The sequence below is a fragment of the Uranotaenia lowii genome, chromosome 1, assembly GCF_029784155.1.
Source record: "Uranotaenia lowii strain MFRU-FL chromosome 1, ASM2978415v1, whole genome shotgun sequence".
NCBI classification, from domain to species: Eukaryota; Metazoa; Arthropoda; class Insecta; order Diptera; family Culicidae; genus Uranotaenia; species Uranotaenia lowii.
Genome location: NC_073691.1, coordinates 14,440,419 through 14,458,774, shown reverse-complemented (window position 1 = coordinate 14,458,774; position 18,356 = coordinate 14,440,419). Strand labels below are relative to the sequence as shown.

At 34.8% G+C, this 18,356-nt stretch overlaps 1 protein-coding gene across 1 annotated transcript; it reads right to left on the bottom strand.

Annotated features, from left to right (window-relative positions):
* Positions 1 to 222: 222 nt before the first annotated feature.
* LOC129757886 (UDP-glucosyltransferase 2-like) lies at positions 223 to 17,914 on the bottom strand. Its single transcript, XM_055755262.1, has 2 exons — positions 16,837 to 17,914; positions 223 to 446 (listed from the first exon to the last, which is right to left on the bottom strand). Exons 1-2 carry the CDS (start codon positions 17,912 to 17,914, stop codon positions 223 to 225), a joined length of 1,302 nt encoding a protein of 433 aa, XP_055611237.1.
* Between the last annotated feature and the right edge of the window lie 442 nt (positions 17,915 to 18,356).

The following is an 18,356-nucleotide window of genomic DNA, read 5'->3' as shown; positions in this document are numbered from 1 at the left end:
AATGATACTGCCAGTCCGGCATTCGGGCCTGTTTGTACCGCAGATTTCCGGCTTCCTGATGCCGGATAACGTATTCGATCCACCAGACCGCTTTTTCAACCGGACGCATCGGTTTGTCCCGAACCAGATTACCAATTCTCTTAATGTTGTTTTTGTATCTGAAGGAAAAAATTAAATACTTTTATCAAACCCAATTTCGATTTCGGAAAATCTACCCTCTTCTTACTTCTTATTGCTGGTAACCTCGATGATGGCCTCCCGGAGACCTTCGACCGTCAGGTGTTCCATCCAGATGGACTTGCCGATGCCGAGTTCGGTCACACGATCGCCGTTGGCATACTGGTCGAAGTTAAATGGAATAACAACCATCGGAACGTGTCGATCCACGGATTCCTCCATCGATTGCTGTCCGCCCTGGGTCACGAACAACTTCACGTTGGGATGAGCTGAAATTATTTTTGAAAAAAATACAACAAAGAAACTTTCAGTTCTAAAGAGGGGAGAGTGTGGTATTGCGGGCCATGGGGAAACCCCAAGTAATAATTTTAGCTTTTTTATGGTCAGCAAAATTTCGTTTGGACTATAGCATTAATTTTCATAAAAAGCTAAAGCGTATTCTATTACATCACCTGGACTCTAATGAAGCCAAAATCAGGCTATTTGGCCCTACCCTAGAAACGTCATCAAGACATATCATTGTTGGTCATCAATGTTGGTCACCAAAGCTTTTAAAAAGCTATTAGAAATTTTTGTTTTTTTGATTCTTTGAGTTCTCGGAGTTTTTTTTTTATTTTTTCCAGCAACCATAATGGTTGATGAATGATGATTGCATTATTCAGATATGATCTGGTGAAATTAATAGGCAATAAACGAATGTTTTATCCATATAATGAGCATCTTTTCTGTGGTGGTTTTATTGGATTTTCAGTCACTTACAGACAGCATTTCAGAGAAACGCGAAAAGAGATATTTGGCTTCTATCGTTTAGCCTTAGCACCCAACATAATATATTTTGGGGGTTTCATGCTTTTTTCATTTATTTACAGTATTTTAAAGTTCAGTTGAAGCCACCATCTTGGATTTCAAGCTAGCGTCAGAATGCAAAAATAAACTTCTTATAGCTTATCCCAATTGACAAATACCCATATTTTGCAGGTTTCATGCGATATTCAATGATTTAGAGAATTTTTAAGATGGCGTCAGATAGCAAAATTCGACTTCTACTCGTTTAGCCCTTTCACCTATTATCAATTTGAGTTTCATGTCATTTTAAGTCATTTACTACATTTTAAAGTTCTGCGGAAGTCGCCATCTTGGATTTCAAGATGGCGTCAGATAGCGAGATTCAACTTCTAACGGTTGATCTCTTTCAACTTATACGCTTACAATATGGGTTTTATGCGATTTTCAGTCATTTACAGTAATTTCAAGTTGAGTGGTAGCCGCCATCTTGGATTTAAGATGGCGAAGGTTTCACGATATTTTCAGTAATTTACAGCTTTGAAAGTAAAAGCGGAAGCCGCTATCTGAATTAATGATGGCGTCAAGCAACAATCTTTTTTCCTACTATTCGGGCCCTTTCACTCAATATTCATATTGTAAAGATATTCATACCACTTTCGGTGATTTCAAGTTCTCAAAGATTTTTATGTATTTTTTTAATTTTAACTCAAAACCAACCCGCATAACTTATAAAAAATGTGTAAAAATGGGAGTTCCAATTCAAATATGTGCTATCTAATCTGAGCGTGTTCTGTTTTGACATCTTGATAGAGAACTGTCACTAAGTTTTATGGCAGTTTAATAATCATGCACTAAGTGCAAAAGAAAGCTTGGAGCAAACTTCTAAGTTTGTGTTTTATTATAGTTTAAAAAGAGCATTCATAACTCTTTCAAAATAACTAAAACAGTATGTTTAATAAAAGTTTAATTAGCGTTTTCAAAACTATCTGAAAACATATGGTCGAAAAAAATATAAGCATTCTGCATGATAAAACCGTCATAAAACGAGATGCACAAAAAAATTACATTATTAAACCATAATAAAACTTCCTAATGCTAGTTGGCTTAATCTGTGTTACTTGCGACGTGGGCCACTCTGAATATCTCGGATGTGTGTTCTCAATCCAACTGTCATCGTCGTCGCTCTGCGTAAGCATATCTTATGTATAAAAATACATGCATAACTCAAAATACATTTTGCATTCCTGTAAAGTTTTCTTATACTAAATCAAGAGTTATGAGAACTAATCTGATGAAATTTCCTTTTTACAGAATTCATTTTTCTCCCTTTTGAGCCTCGATTGTCATTTCTTAATTGTTTTAAACTTTTTGAAAATGTTCATCACCATTTTCCAGTTGTCTATTCTCTCGTTTCCTTCTCCCTTTGGCGGTATATTTTTATCATTGACCACTATCTATCAGTCTTCAATTATGAATACTTTGGTTTTTCATCTTTATTGTATTGTATAATACTTTTTTTTTTCTATTTATACTTAGCACATTAAGGATCGCGAAAAAATATATGCCGAGAAACATCGAAATTCGGCTTTCTATACATCAGAAATCCCTAGACAAAGTACCACAAATTTAGCATCTCTGAACAACGGCAAATGTTATGTTCAATTTCGTCGAATAGAGGTTAACAATCAAATACATTACAAATGAGTTATGCTTCAAAGTTTAACACATTGTTGGCGAGCGAAAAACGAGATTTCTCGTATTTCCGAAATCCTTTAACTGTTTTTTTGTTTTATCTTTCGATTCTCATTTTATTTTCTCTTGTCCTTCCTTTCTTCCTTTTTCATTTTTTTTTTATTTTAAGTTCTCTGATATCTCTTCATATTCCATTCTCATTTTCATCTGTATATTTTTTATGCTTTATTTATGAACTCTATTTTATCGAATCTTATTGCATACTTTTTCCACTTTAATTCTTCCATTTTTATCCCTACTTTTGTGATACTCCTTTTTCTTCGGAGTTCCTAATCTGCTTTCTCTCTTTCTTAAGTATCCGTTTGTGTGTGTCAAATTTGTTTCCCCAATTATACAGTGAGCGAAATAAGAATAGCACCACTATGTGTTTTGCTTGTTAAAATATGAATGATTGAAAATTACGAAAATTTTCTTCCACAGATTGTTCTGAATTGCTTAACGGATAAATCAAGCATAAGTTTACTTTTTTTGGACGTAGCAATTGGCGTTGAGGACCAATAATGTGAAAAAGGGGTGCGAAATAAGAATAGGACCACTTGAGTTTTTCTAAAAAAAAAAAGATTATTTTTAAAAATTTATTGTGTAAAAGTGAATAATAATGCTTCTACGAGTTATTTGAATAGATAACTGCATTTTAGGAGTTTTCCGAGTTTCGAGTAGGCCTTGTTCGGGTGCGGACGCGTTTTTTTCGGGTTTCTCGTGCGCTGCATTTTTTCTTTCTCATTGATATATTTGGTGGTTTGAGTAATGATTCAAGGATAAAATTAAAAAAAAATTGAAGAATTGGTACTAGTGAATTTAAAAGTACTCGTGTGATTTGTGGCTGAAATTGTGTCTTTCTCGGTCGTTTATGGTTGCTTCTCATGTGAAATTGAAATAAAGTACAACAGAATTGGAAAAGAAAGCATAGACTATTTTCATCATGTGCTAAATGAAGATATTGCTATTCATCTAATCTATTTGAGAAGCATAGTGATTAATGAAACAAAGTTGTGTTGAAATGTGTGCAAAAAGTGTGAAGAAATCGGATGATGAAGCCAATCGATTGCAAGCAAATCAGCAACCAAAAGCGCGCGAGCGGCGAAATTCAACAAAACGGAGAATCAGGTGAGCTCGTTCCTTAATATTTTTGGAATTTTCCACTTTTCATTTCCTTATTCGAGCTTCTGAAAAAGTGTTTTCTTAAGATTTGTATAGAAGTTGGACACGAAATATTTTAACGAAGAATACGGAAAGAGCTACCTTCCAATTAAACTCAATGTTTTATTTTTCTTTACTCCATCCACACGATGGTTTGATCGCAGCAATCGATGATTTTTCAAAATTCATCACCAGTTATACCTAGTGGGTTTTTTTTCTTTACTGTTCTTTCCCATTTTATTCGGGTGGGTACTTTGTTCATTTAGCTAAACGTCCGGTTGCTAATGGTTTCATGTGCCCGATAGAACGTTGCTGTTAGGAACCATTTGAACTAAATTTGCTTAAAAGACACGTAATAGGTGTTGTTGGATAATTGATACGACTTCCAATAGATACTGCGAGTTCCGAATTTGACATTCGGATTCAGTAATTGTTCACTTCGTGCTAGGGTGATTCCGCCCAATTCCGCCTGGTATAAAACTTATTTCCACATTTTTTTTTGTCAATTAATTGCAGGCGTATAACTGTTAAATAATTTTAAAGATTCTTTAGGAAAAATTCCAAAATATAATTTATTTTCGTGTGTAAATAATCGAACACCATACTGAAGCACTATAAAACATCATTTCATATAAAACATAACTTCACTTGTTTACTTAATTCATGTTGAATCAAAATATTAACTGAAGTTTTTTTAAATTTTGAAACATAATCTAAAAATAGTTTTTAACAGGGTTAAGATATAAAAATGTTTTAACATTTGAAAATTTAGCTAGTATGCAAAGATAAAGTGAGCTATTATGCTATCATAAGAGAAAATATTTTTTTAATTTTGTAGAGTAAATTGTTACTCAAATGTTGATGCTAAGGTAGACAGATTTTTTTTGATATATCACTCAAAGTGATTTTATGCTAAATCTGACAAATGCTACGTATTCAGGAAACCGAAATCTTGCAAAATTACTTTTTAAAACATATGGGCAGCAAAGACACTGCTCCTCAGTGATTTTGTTTTGGAACCATATATGTTAAACCGACATTTGTTGCCTATTTATCGCATTGTTCGATTAAAATTTATTATATTTTAAATGTTACAATATTATGAAATATGTAAGTTTTTTTTCGTAAATTTCCCTTATTGAAGTTTTTGATCAATTTGAAAAAAGTAATCGTCACGTCAATTGATAAATTCCAAAATGTCATCATAAAACCTAAATTAACAATTAAACATCATAGTTGAAGGTTCTTTACAGAAACCATGACAACTGTTTTGCCCCCTAACTCAACATAATATTTGGAATTTTAATTACATTAAAAAAAAAATTCCAAAAAGGTTGGAGTATGGTCAACAAATGGGGTTGAGTTTAAAGCTGCGTTGTGATTTGAGATATGTAAAGGTTAGATAAGGTAGATACAGTAAATGGTAAGATTTGAGTTTCATAAAATGGTAAGGTTCATTAAATTTTTATAAATGTATATACAAATATAAGAACAACCAGAATTACCGTAAAATAGAAATTTTTTACCAAATTGAATAGAATTATCATCATTTAGCTTGGAATTATAAAGTTTAATTGCTTTCAATAGCTTAAAATTTGTAAGTGCAGTTGAGTATCCTAACTGATCATTCACAAAATAATATGATTTTTTCATTAATATTTTTAGAAACGGATTATAAGTCGGTAAATAGAGCTACAGCTTTAACACAACTGGTAAGATTTAAGGTTGAGTATGAAAAGGTAAGAGTTCACGGAGTGGTAAGATTTCATAATTTTTCAACAATTTCATTTATTATATAAATTATTTTTGAACGGTCACTCAGTTGCCAGCTGGGCAGGTATCTACACGTATGCGGAATACCTGTCGAAGATTCATAACACTAGAATGTTATGAATTTTATACGGTTGCGAAACTGATTGTATCGTTCTACAAATAACACATACACATACACGTAACACTCATTACATAACAGTTCATACGAAGCCATGGTGTCGGGTATGTGATTGTTTGCATTGTAGATAGGCTGAACAATTGATCTAAAGAATGCAAATAAACGCATACGTTGGCGAAACTGCGGTGAATCCGTGCACCCATGGTGGATTACCTACATACATACATACATAACTGCATTTTAGGAGTTTTCCAGAATTCCAAAAGTTTTCAAAGGTTTTAAAATGGGGATTTTGAGAGATGCTTCTCTAGCGTTAAGGAATTACATATTTGAGCTGTAATTCTTTATCAAATTGCTAACTTTCTTCAATGAAATGACGTGAAATGATGAAAGAAACATTCGGGATTAATTTTTTATCAGAAAAAAAAGGTTGAAAATCAAAAACTTTGATTTTGTTCAGTAAACCACACTTTTTTCCAGTTTCAAGTTGTAGATGGCAGCACTATCTTTCAGTTAAAACCAAATTTTGTCTCAATATTGATTTTCCAGGTTTATTTAGGCCTATATTCATCATTTTGAGGTATTTTCCCATTACAGTTTTGTGGAGGTTGACGCTGTAGAAAGCTTTTCCGGATTTGCAAAAGAATCACCAGCACAAAAATGTACAACCGCCAAAATTCCTGCTCATCTCAACTTCCAATTCAATTGCAAATCATACCAATAATACTGCTAGCCGTCTGGTCCATCAAGCTGCATCCCAAAGTATAACTTTATTCTGATAATCGGCCCAAAAAATTCACTTTTAGTGACCTTGATGCAATTCTATTTTTTTTTTTTTTGGATTTATTGATTTTAGAATTTCCAAAGCGTTCACACGATACATGTATTTATTTCTTGACCAAAATCGTCCAGCACTCCCTAATTAATCCCAGATATTCGAAAATGGGCATGAATTCCCGCATACGAAAAAACTCTACCTCTAACAATCCAAACGATTCTCAAACACCTTCAGTAACCGTCACTGTTTGTATAAACATAGCTGTTAAGTAAAACTATCCAAATCAAATTATTTAATTTTAAATAAAACGATTCAAACCAAGCCTCCACGTTTATGTGAATAGTCACAGTAGTGGTTATCACAGCCCCGTAGAGCCGAACGGTTTAAATCATCTCAAACGATTACTTCTAACGTCATACAATTTTGACAGGAGGTGCCAGGTGTCTTGATTTATCAGGATTTGTCCTGATTTTCGAGACACCATACTGATTTTTCAAAAAATGGTCTTGAAAGTGTTCTGAATTGTCCGGATTTTTATACAAAAAAAACAACTTAAATGTAATCGAATTTGTAGTTAAATTATAAGAAAATCGAATAAAACTGTTATAAAATATTTAAATCCATTTAACATATGGCAATCTTCGGTTCTATGATTTTTAAATGGTATTTTTCGATATGAACTACAGGCCAACCTATAAGCTGCTTACTGCTTTTGCATAAATTAAAGCGTTTACGGAATTTGTAATGCGTCTTTATTTATGCAATCTAAGTAGAGCTGCATATTATTTCCATGAATCCAAAGGTGTCCTGAAAAATACTGATTTTTTGCTTCGCGTTGTCTTGATTTTTGACGAAACTACCTGGCACCCCTGATTTTGACACTTCTAAAATTCTGATGCTCCTAGCCGAAGAAGACAAAAATAATAAGAAATTTAAAATAAATTATTTTAGCGGTGAAATCGCGATCAGCAACGAATTCGCAAAAAATTAGATGCTGGAGCTGCCGCAGTGGTCCAGAAAGTCGGCGCACCGAGAGCTGGAATCAGTACAGTCCCACAGCAGGCCAAGAGATGTTCATTTTTCAGGTGAGTGAGTTTGTGATTCTTTTTTCACCTGCTGGTTATGGGGTAGCCAAATTTTTCTTCTTTCTAATTCCCTATGTGTGTCTGACTATTTTTTTTCTCATTTTTTATTCTAGTGTCGGAAAATTCTGCTTTTTTCTACGCGGCTCGAGTTCTCCGCCAGGGGGGAATTCCCGCGCTGGTTTCGCTATGGCCCTGTTATGACATTTCGGACCGGATTTTACAATGTCTTTGGCCACTTTATACCATTGATATGCTACGCAAGCTGGATCAGAGGATTAGTTTAAAAAAGACCCCTATTATAGTTAATGTAAGTGAAAATATATAAATAAAATATATAGTGAAATTCAATGACTATGCAAATGTGAAATCCGAAAATCCAAAATACAAATTTCCTTTTGGTGCGTCCGCCATTAACGCATACGGTTCCCATAACCATTAGTATAACGTGGGAAGAACATTTCGTGAAATCGTATCATAACTGTTACTGTAAACGTTCAGTTATAAGCGCACTTCAAGAATAACTTTAACTATAACGGTTTGGAACTCTAAATATGTTTCCATAAGCGGTTTTGGGAAGTTATCTCAACTATTTGTAAAACAGTTCTCCCATATAGAAGTTTTAACAGTTTTAAACAGTAACATAACTTAACGCCATATTCAACAGACCGTCGTTTTGGAATTCAAGATAAGTGCAATGTTTTTTATGGTTTCAGACATCGTTTTCTAAACGTTTTTTTACACTGCCTCGAATCGTTTTATAACTACTACAGGAACCGTTATGTTACAATATTTTCGTATTCGGGTTTGGTTTAATCGCAAGAGAGTGCTGCCATCTATGACTTAAAACTAGAGAAATAGTGTTTGATTATTTAAAACATTAGTATCTTTGAATTCCAACCTGATTTTTGGATTCAAACTCAGCCTCAAATCGTTGTTTCATCATTTTGCATCATACTTATGAATGTAAATGAAGAAATCAAGCAGTTTGATAAAGTTTTATAGCTCAAATATCTTATTCCTTAACGCTAGAGGAGCATCTCTTAAAACCCCCATTTTAAAACCTTTGCAATCCTTTGGAATTCTGGAAAACTCCTAAAATGCAGTTATCTATTCAAATAACTCGTAGAAGCATTATTATTCACTTTTACACAGTAAATTTTTAAAAATATTTTTTTTTTTTTGAAAAACTCAAGTGGTCCTATTCTTATTTCGCACCCCTTTTTCACATTATTGGTCCTCAACGCGAATTGCTACGTCCAAAAAAAGTAAACTTATGCTTGATTTATCCGTTAAGCAATTCAGAACAATCTGTGGAAGAAAATTTTCGTAATTTTCAATCATTCATATTTTAACAAGCAAAACACATAGTGGTGCTATTCTTATTTCGCTCACTGTATTATTCTTTTTCTAAATTTTCCATTTCTCCATTATTCCTTTTCTTGATATCCATTTTTTTTCTATATTTAGCGCATTTTATTTTCCATTTTCTATCAAATTCCTACTATCAGTACTTTCATTTTTTGGAAAAAATTTTGTAATCAGATTACTTCTTTTTTTATGCTTCATCTAGATTTTAGTAGGTTCTCTCCGTAATGGATTCGCGATACCTCTACACCTGAATGTTATGCTTCTCTTTTCCAATACCTATAGTAGTTTCATCACTTTTTTTCTTTTTCATTATTTTTCTTCCACTTCCATTAACCCTCTACACATTTTTGTTACTCTTTTAAATGGTAGAGTCTACATTATCTTTCTATTAATGAATCTTCACTTTTGTGAAACTCCATTATTCCAAATATCTTTTTCTTCCCTTTTCGCTTAGGGGTTTGAATTTTTGCCGATATTTTTATAATAATACTGGTCCATTTTCACTGTCTCCCTTTTCCTTTAATTTTATGTGTCTTTTGTTGACATTATATTAACTTTCTCATTTGTTATTAGCCTATTTTTTATTTTATTTTTAACTCTATTGATTTTTCTTCTTTGATGATTTTCATTTTCTGTACACTACTTTTCATTTCTATGTTATCTTTACTTTATTCTCCACTTTTGATCTTCAAATTCCCATTCTATAACCTTTTTTAATAAGTTTTTTTAAGTACATATTTCTCCCTTCTGGCTTTTGATTCATCTATTATTTTTTTTACACACTTTATTTTCAATACTCATTTATTGTCCTAAATTTATCAAAATTCTATTAATGTCTTACTGTTTCCTCTATAATTCTTACTATTTCAATCTAAATTCTTTTTGCAATTTTATCATAAAACAAATTTCATCTTCTATTTGCCATTTTTAGCAATTATTTCTATTATCTCTTTTGTTCACAGACTAGCTCCTAATTTTACACACTCTTTTTTTTCAATACTGAAAATACTAAATACTTAAAAAAAATATTTTGAAGCATAATTTCGTACTTCATCGTTATCCGGATTTTTAATCTTCAAAACCGTCGAATGACAAATTATTACCGCAATTGGTAAAATGGTCCGTTTGCACCAAAATTCGTTGCGTTGTAAGATTGAAGTTCCTTCTTCTCCCATTTCTCTTCAACATTTTTTCTCTCAAATGTATTGGTATGTTCTTCGAATGAGTAACTTAAGACAGCACCACTACAGACAAATTAAATGGGTCATTACTCAAAATACACAAGCTCTTTTTTTTTTCAGTAGCACTCTTTACCACAGTTGATTCGGATTTGATGATTTTTTTTTGTTTTGTTCCGCATAACGACCGGTCTTTTTCGCCATCAAAGAGTGCGTTGATAGAAAAAGACAGATTAATTTGCAGCTGTAGTTAGCAGCAACAACAATTATGTTAACGGAGAAGATTGATGATTGGAAGGTGATTAATGAAGTCAAGTTTTCTTAATTTCCTTGTTTTTCTTTCAGGTGTATTTTATATGCGTTCTTCTTACCGACAAACAGATCGATCTACTTAACAAAGGTCTAAACTACGCGGTGTTGAGGATGGACCAGATAATCATCGATGTAGAGACGGCTATTAGGTCCAGTAAGCTGTCCATGGCCCAGAAGGATTGCGCAAGAGCTGAAGTGGCAGATGTCTTGAGAAAGGGCTTCAATGGGAAATCCAATGTCGAGGAAAACCTAACAGCGAAAGAACTTAAGAAAAAAAGGTGTTTTACGTCAAGGCGGACAAGGGAAATACGGTGGTCATCATGGACAAAACGGATCATAACGGATTGATGCAGGCCAAAATCGGGGTTAGGGTTTGCGCCGGTCGCCCTGAAAGCATTTGCCCCAATCGTCCCTAGAATCAAAGGTTTACCGAAGATTCACAAACCAGGGAATGAGATGAGGGAGATAATATCGGGAGTGAACGCGCCTACTGAAAAAGTGGCTAAGTGGTTACTGAACGAGTTTAAAAGGAGGCCAAAACCCTTTAAAACGAGATCGGTGACCAACACCCTAGAGTTCGTGAACAGACTGCAGGCGTCGGAAGGCATAGAAGAGGATGAGGTCATGGTTTCTTTTGATGTTTCAGCTTTTTTCAAGTGTTCAAGTGTTTTTCAAGTGTTCTAATCTGTTAGAAGATTGGTTGTTTCAACAACACAATGGGAGCACTTGGAAACTCAAAGTTAGAAACTACAAGAAATTGGTGGACTTGTGTATGGGACAAAACTTCTTCAAATTTAGAGATTTGTTCTATAGACAAACAAAGGGGGCACCAATGGGAAATCCTCTCTCTCCATCCTTGTGTGAAATTTTTATGTCTCATTTGGAGGAGACTCTTGAAAATCTAGATTTATTACTCGAAAAATGGTGGAGATACGTCGATGACATTTTTTGGTGTAGTAAACTAAAATTTTCTTGAAGAACTTCTAACATCCATAAACGGTTTGCATAAGAATATTAAATTCACTTACGAAATAATAGAAGACAGGAAATTAACTTTCCTGGATGTCCTGGTAAGGAGAGATGATGGCCTATTCCAATTCGAAATCTATAGAAAGCCGACAAATACCATGAAGGTAATACCGAGCACCTCTAACCACTCGTTCCAGCATAAGATTGGGGCGTTCCACCACATGATCCATCGGATGAACTCCATTCCCCTATCAACTGAAGGAAGAGAAAAGGAACTTGAATATATTTTCCAAACGGCTAACTAAAGTGGATACCAAAGTAGATCCATTCAAGCCATCACACAGTGGTTTAAAACTCGAAAAACGTGATCATGGGCTTTTTGATGCCTTAGATATCAAAATAGCTTAATGACATGTTCTACAATGTTTCATTATTTTTAATTGCGCATATTTTGTCATTGTTTTTTTTTCTGATCGATCCACCTAAAAGTGAGATATTTTTTTTATTTTTTTGAGTTTGTCATCCAATCAAAATGATGTCTTGAGAAAACTTGTAGACAATACAATTTTATAAAACTTTGTAAAAGGCTTTAAAGCTCTATCTTTTAAAACAACAGATTTATAGACATTTTTCTAAAAACTAACCTCAAAAAACGAAATTTTCGTTTAACTTTTTTCAAAGCGACTTTCGAGTCTTACTTTATATGAGAGAGTTGTGACAATTGTAAAAATACACAACTTCAGTGGAGATATCAAGTTTCTATCTTGACGTTGAATGGTACTTTTTGTGTAATTACGTTTGAAAATAGCATATTTTCAATGCTCGATATCTCTAAAATTTGCAAACTTATGAAAACAAAATTATATGCATTTGAAAGGCACGTTCTTAAGCTTCAATAAACATATAATTTCATTTGTATGTATTAGGTTTTACTACTCAAATCATTTATCTGAAAGATGGTAGTTTTGAAGTTTTTGTTAAGCCAGCCTGGCAATCTCTTGCTGTTTAGCAAAAGGAAGGTTGAAATATTCTTGTTTTTCTATTCCTACCGTTGACAAGTGAAGACGACATTTCTTTATTTGTTAAGATTGAAGAGTTGGCCCTGTCTAGATGCCAACTCATTTTGATTGGATGACAAAATATGCGCAATTAAAAATAATGAAACATTGTAGAACATGTCATTAAGCTATTTTGATATCTAAGGCATCAAAAAGCCCATGATCACGTTTTTCGAGTTTTAAACCACTGTGCATCATAGGAAAAAAGAAAGATTTCTTCAACGGAAATCTTTCACTACCTTAACTCCTATTCAGAAGAAGTTCCAACGAAGGTCCATGGAGTTCAACAGTGACAACGCAGTTGAATTGCGACACAAGTTGACAAAGTTTAATATTGATATAGTGTTCACTAGCTCTAATAATCAACTGAAATCCATCTTAGAATCGACTAAAGATACAGTGGATTTTTTCCAAGAGGAAATTGATTGATAGATTCGAGGAACACATGGCTATAGCTAGATCTGACTTAAAAAAAAAATCCTCATCATTATTTCGTCTGTCGTCCGCATCATTATTTCGTCTGTCGGCTTCGCTCTCTGCCCAAATCACCACCCACCGTACCTACTCGGAGAGCAAACAAACACGTTTTGCTGGACGCGCTGCTTGTGGTTCTAGAAATTCAGGAATGATTTTACGTTTATAATTTTCATATTTTTGTGAAATCTCACAGCGTAAATTGTTGCACCTCACTAGAATGTAGATTAAATTCCCTTTTCAATGGATATAGTTTTGATTGCTTCAAACGGCGAGAAAGCACTGAAAATCCGGGTACAACCTGACTGAGGACCACAAAAACAGATGAAATTTCAATTAGTGAAAAAATCACGCAAAGTAGCCAACTTTGAAAAATTCCAGAAAATTCAATTTTTGTTGCATCGAAAATCTAAAAACAGCAAAATGTTAGAATTTCAATAAAGTTTGTAGTCATATTTTTTAAAACATTCTACCATCGCTCAAACAGTATTTTCTAGCAATCGAATGAAAAGTAGGTTTTCAGACCACTTTTTTGAACTATTTGTGACCATTTCATTAAAAAAAATTAAAAAAAAATATTTCTTTGTTCCATGATGTAGACATTAACTTCAGCTTTCATATGTGTAAGGCAAATATTTTTTGGACGTGTAGTATATGAACTACAGCAGTTTTCCTGAGGCATGTTTTTTCGGATTTTTTTTCTTTCATGCTGAATAACGAGAAAACTAGAAGCTTTAGCTATATATAATGTTCTAAACATATTTTACTGACATTACAAGGTTTCTATTGATGTAAGTTTCATTGTAATCGGTTAGATATACAGAGAGTTATGACGATTTTAGCTTGGAGTGTCAAAATGACACTCCTAGTGCTGATTAGGGTAATGAAATCTAATGCGGATGAGGGTTAAGGGAGGGAAACGATTCACATTCATCAATCGAAAACGCTCACTGAAGAAGGTAGTAAGTTGCTATCGAAATATCGGTGTATGAACTTTTCATTTACCGTGGTGGAATTAAAAGGAATCTTTCTATTGCTTTGATTCAGTTGAATCATTCAACCAAGTAGGCTCGTTCGTTGCGTTTATTTACCTTTAATCCATTGAACAACTGAGACCTTAGCCACACCCATGTAACTTATCGATAATTCTTTCTATACGCTCAGTGCTGCTCCCTTCTGAGAAGAGGGATCGTAACAGGCGACTAAAATAGCCTGTACACCCTCCATGGGGGTCAATGGTTTGAGTATTCAACAGCGTCAACGTCAAAGAACATACAAAATTACCAAAGCAACCGTTGTTCGTATACGCACTGTTGGTATCAATTTTAACATGCTTGTTTTTATGAGCGAAAAGATTCCCAATTGAGCATTTAGGTAATAGATGATTGCTTCTCGAACAGAGTAAAATAGGGAAAGCTGAGTTTCGGTTTTATTCAAATTCAAATCAAGTGTTTTCCGAATGGCAGAATCTTTTCTACAGCCAGTCAAGATTTTAGGTAAAATGTGTAAGAAATAGTATCTTAGAATTCTTAATTTCAATAAAAAATTTATTTTAATGGGAAGTAATAAAATTATATAAAAATAAAATATTTAGCGAAAAACAATTTTCGTTAAACATGACATAATGACATCGCAAACATAAAGGAATTGATTGAAAATAGGCCTGAAAAAATATTTTCAAATACTTGTCATTATGAATCGATCAGTTGCGCTCTTCGATTTTGCAATCAACATGGCGTTAGTTAATTCAATGCATAATAGCTTTACTATGGTCATATAAATGGCCAATTAGTTTTACAACGGTTTTATGAGAGCCATATAAATAGCTATAATTTGACGTTTCTCTCACAAGCCAACCAATTACAAGCGAAGGATGAGCTCCTCATTTCTTAGTTGTTAATCATTAGTACAGTAAATGAGGATGAGGAAAGATTTTCTAAATGAATTAAATAAGGGATTGGCTGTGAATGTCCGGTGGAATGATACCATGAGTTGAAGTCGAATTTCGTTGTCTGTCGCGATCTTGAAGTCCAAGATGGCGGCTTCCACTTAACTTTAAAATATTCTAAAGGACTTAAAATCGCATGAAACCTCCACAATATGGGTTTTGGATGAAAGAGCTTAACTATAAGAAGTCGAATTTCGCTATCTGACGCCATCTAGAAATCCAAAATGGCGACTTCCTCTAAACTTTAAAATGCTGTAAATGACTAAAAATCGCATGAACCTCCCACAATATATCGGGTGAAAGGGCTAAACGAATAGAAGCCAAATTTCGCTATCTGACGTGACTCAAGATGGTGACTACCGCTGATTTTTCAAATGCTGTAAACGATCGAAAATTTCATAAAAAGTTCATGCCATTTTCAGCGATTTGCAGCATTTTCAAGCTAAGCGGAAGTTGCCATCTTGGATTTCAAGTTGGATTCAGATAGCGAAATTAATCTTCTGTTCGTTCAGCCCTTTCACCAAATATCCATATTGTAGGAGTTTCATACGATTTTCTGTGATTTACAACACTCTAAAGTGTGGTAGAAGCCGCCAAATTGGATTTCAAGATGGCGTCAGATAGCGAATTTTAACTTCTTCTAGTTTAGCCCTTTCAACTTATATCCATATTGTGGATGTTTCATGAGATTTTCAGTCGATTAAAGCTTTCAAAATAAAAGCAGAAGCCGTCATCTGAGATTAAAGATGGCGTCAAGCTAGTTTTTTTTCTCTTACTTGTGTGACCCTTTCACTCAATACTCATATTGTACAGATATGCATACCACTTCCGGTGATTTGAGGTTTTTCAAAGATTAATATATTTTTTTTATTTAACTCAAAACTACACATACGACTTATCAAAAATGTGTTAAAATAGGAATTCCAATACAAATATGTACAATCAAGCCTGAGCGAGTCCTGTTTTGACATCTTGATCGAGAACTAACTTATGACGATTTTAAAATCAAGCACTGAGTGCTATTATAAAACATGCAAAAGGAAGCTTGGAGAAAACTTCTAAGTTTGTGTTTTATTGTTGTTTTAACAGAGCATTCATAATTCTTTCAAAACAACTAAAACAGTACGGTTAGTGTAAACCTGAAAAAAATGACCAAAACAAGCATTATTTTTGAGCATTTTTCATGTCTATAATAAAACCGTAATAAAACGAGCTGCACAAAAAATGCCGAAATAAAACCATAATAAAACTTTTTAATGCTAGTTGGGTTAATCTGTGTTACACTAAGGTTTTTTTACGCGGTATAAATTCCGTCGTTAACGTAAAGGACTTGGAATATTTTCACTCAAAAAACGTAGTGATTCACGAGAGCTGTGTAGAAGAATCATATCCATGGCAAAAAACCGCGTAAAAAGAAGCCGTGTTAGTAAAACTGAGCCAAATCAAACCGCGTAAAAAAGACCTTAGTGTACTTGGGTAGCGACCCTGAAGTAATATACAATATTCTTAACACTTTGTAATCTGAATATTTTTTAAATACTTTTATTTGAAGCAGAACAAATTTTGGTCCGACAGAAGAGCAAAAAAGTAAGATTTTGTAAAAAAATACCTGAAAAGTTTAAAATGTGATGGGTCGTGATTTCAAATTGAAGCACTTTGATGTATGAATTGAAATTTTTGTGAAATGTTCTCAATAAACCGTCTTCTCTATAGACTTTACATGACACGAATGCCCACACGTTGATGTGAAACTAGAGATCTTTTGAATCCATCGGGGGTACTGGAATTTTTTTTATGTTCCCAAGAAAATGGCTGCCGATAGTGTGTCAAATTGACTATCCAGAGTTAAACGGGAAAAAGATAGTTTGAATTCGGAAGCAAGTATAGTCAAATTTTGCAATATTTTTTTTTTCAACTCACCGAGCACATCCTGCTGCGGGAACCAACGGTTCATCCAGATGTTTCCGGTCCCATTGAACTCGGTCGGTTGATCGGACTTCCACAGTACGTTCATATCGAGCGATTGGAAAACTTCCATGAAAATCCTGTTATTGTGAGCGTTGATCGATCCACTCTTGATAAGAGATCCCAAACTAAAGTAGACAACACCTTGCTTGGAATTATCAAGGAAGAGTTGAAGATCATTGGGCAGGGCTTTGGCTGGTTGCACGTGTAGCAAACCCAGTTGGATGGCTTGGGGAACTGTTGGTCTCACGAAACCCAACACGGGTTCGACGTTTGTCATCAGAAAATCGAGACGCTGCATTAACTCGTACGATTTGGACATATTGCTACCGAAATTCTGTTCGATGATTCGATCGTACATGGAAAATTCGATCGGAAGCAGAATGTAGTCGATGAACAACTTTTCGAGAACGGCCCAGAGACGATTGAAGAAACCGGGGAATTCGGCGTATTTTTGGTTCATTTCCGGATGAGCGACGACGTTCATCACATTTCCCACCACCTGATGCGCAAAGCCAATCGAATCGATCGAAGTGATTCCCACCATCGGAATTTGGTACAGCTCGGAGAATGCGAAAAATGGGGTCATGTGAAAATATTCCACCAAAAGGACATCGAACTGGTGCAGGTGTGGATTCTCGATCAGGTATTGCACTTCCGGATGGGTTAGTTCCGCAGCGACAAACTTCCTGGTAACATCCATCAGTCGCCAGGCCACTTCCAGTGAGCTGCACCCATTCTGTCGCAACTTGGCCACATCGAAATTATCGTCCACAATCCGATGGGCAAAGTCCCAGCTGATCTGCGTCACATTCGGATTGTCCGTCTCGAAAGGATCCGTCGTCATCATCAGCACCTGGTGACCCTTTTCCAGCAGCCCTCGGACCACAGCTCGGAACACAATCTGGTGGCTTTTGGCCGGCGAAGGAAAGATGGCCAGGATCCGGGCACCCTCAGCCAAGTGGCCAACTAAAATCGACGAGCTTACTAGAACCAAACCAACTATCCATCCTAGCGATCCTCCTCTTAACATTCCGTTGTGATTGATTTATCAAAATGTGGTCCCAAGCGATTAAAATAATTATGATTCAACCGACGAGCGAGAGCAGTCATTCGATTACACCAAGCAGAAAAAAAAACTGAACCGTTGGCGCGCACTCGGCGAAAGATGCTTGTCGAATGATTTGAATCTTCGTGAGCGCGATTCCCCCATTAATGGGAGGGCGCATTTCTTTACGCATCAACTAACAAATTGAAATATCTAATCTAAGTTTGGTCGAATCGGGGCGGAGCGGCGCTCAATGTCATTCACAGCCTGCCGGCCAGCCAGCTCAATAAGAATTCGTCAAAAAAAAAAATTCGCTCCTAGGACCCACTCGGTCGAAAAGTTGGAAATCGGAAGCAGTGAACCCTTTACTGCTGTCTGTTTTTATTAAAACACTCCTTCCCAATTTTCTTCTCAACTTCCTTAAACC

Excerpts from the sequence above, each read along its gene's own strand:
- LOC129757886 (XM_055755262.1), bottom strand. The coding sequence starts at position 17,914 with ATGTTAAGAGGAGGATCGCTAGGATGGATAGTTGGTTTGGTTCTAGTA. Across the intron at positions 447-16,836 it reads CCCGCAGCAGGATGTGCTCG|CTCATCCCAACGTGAAGTTG; the intron begins GTGAGTTGAAAA and ends AAATAATTTCAG.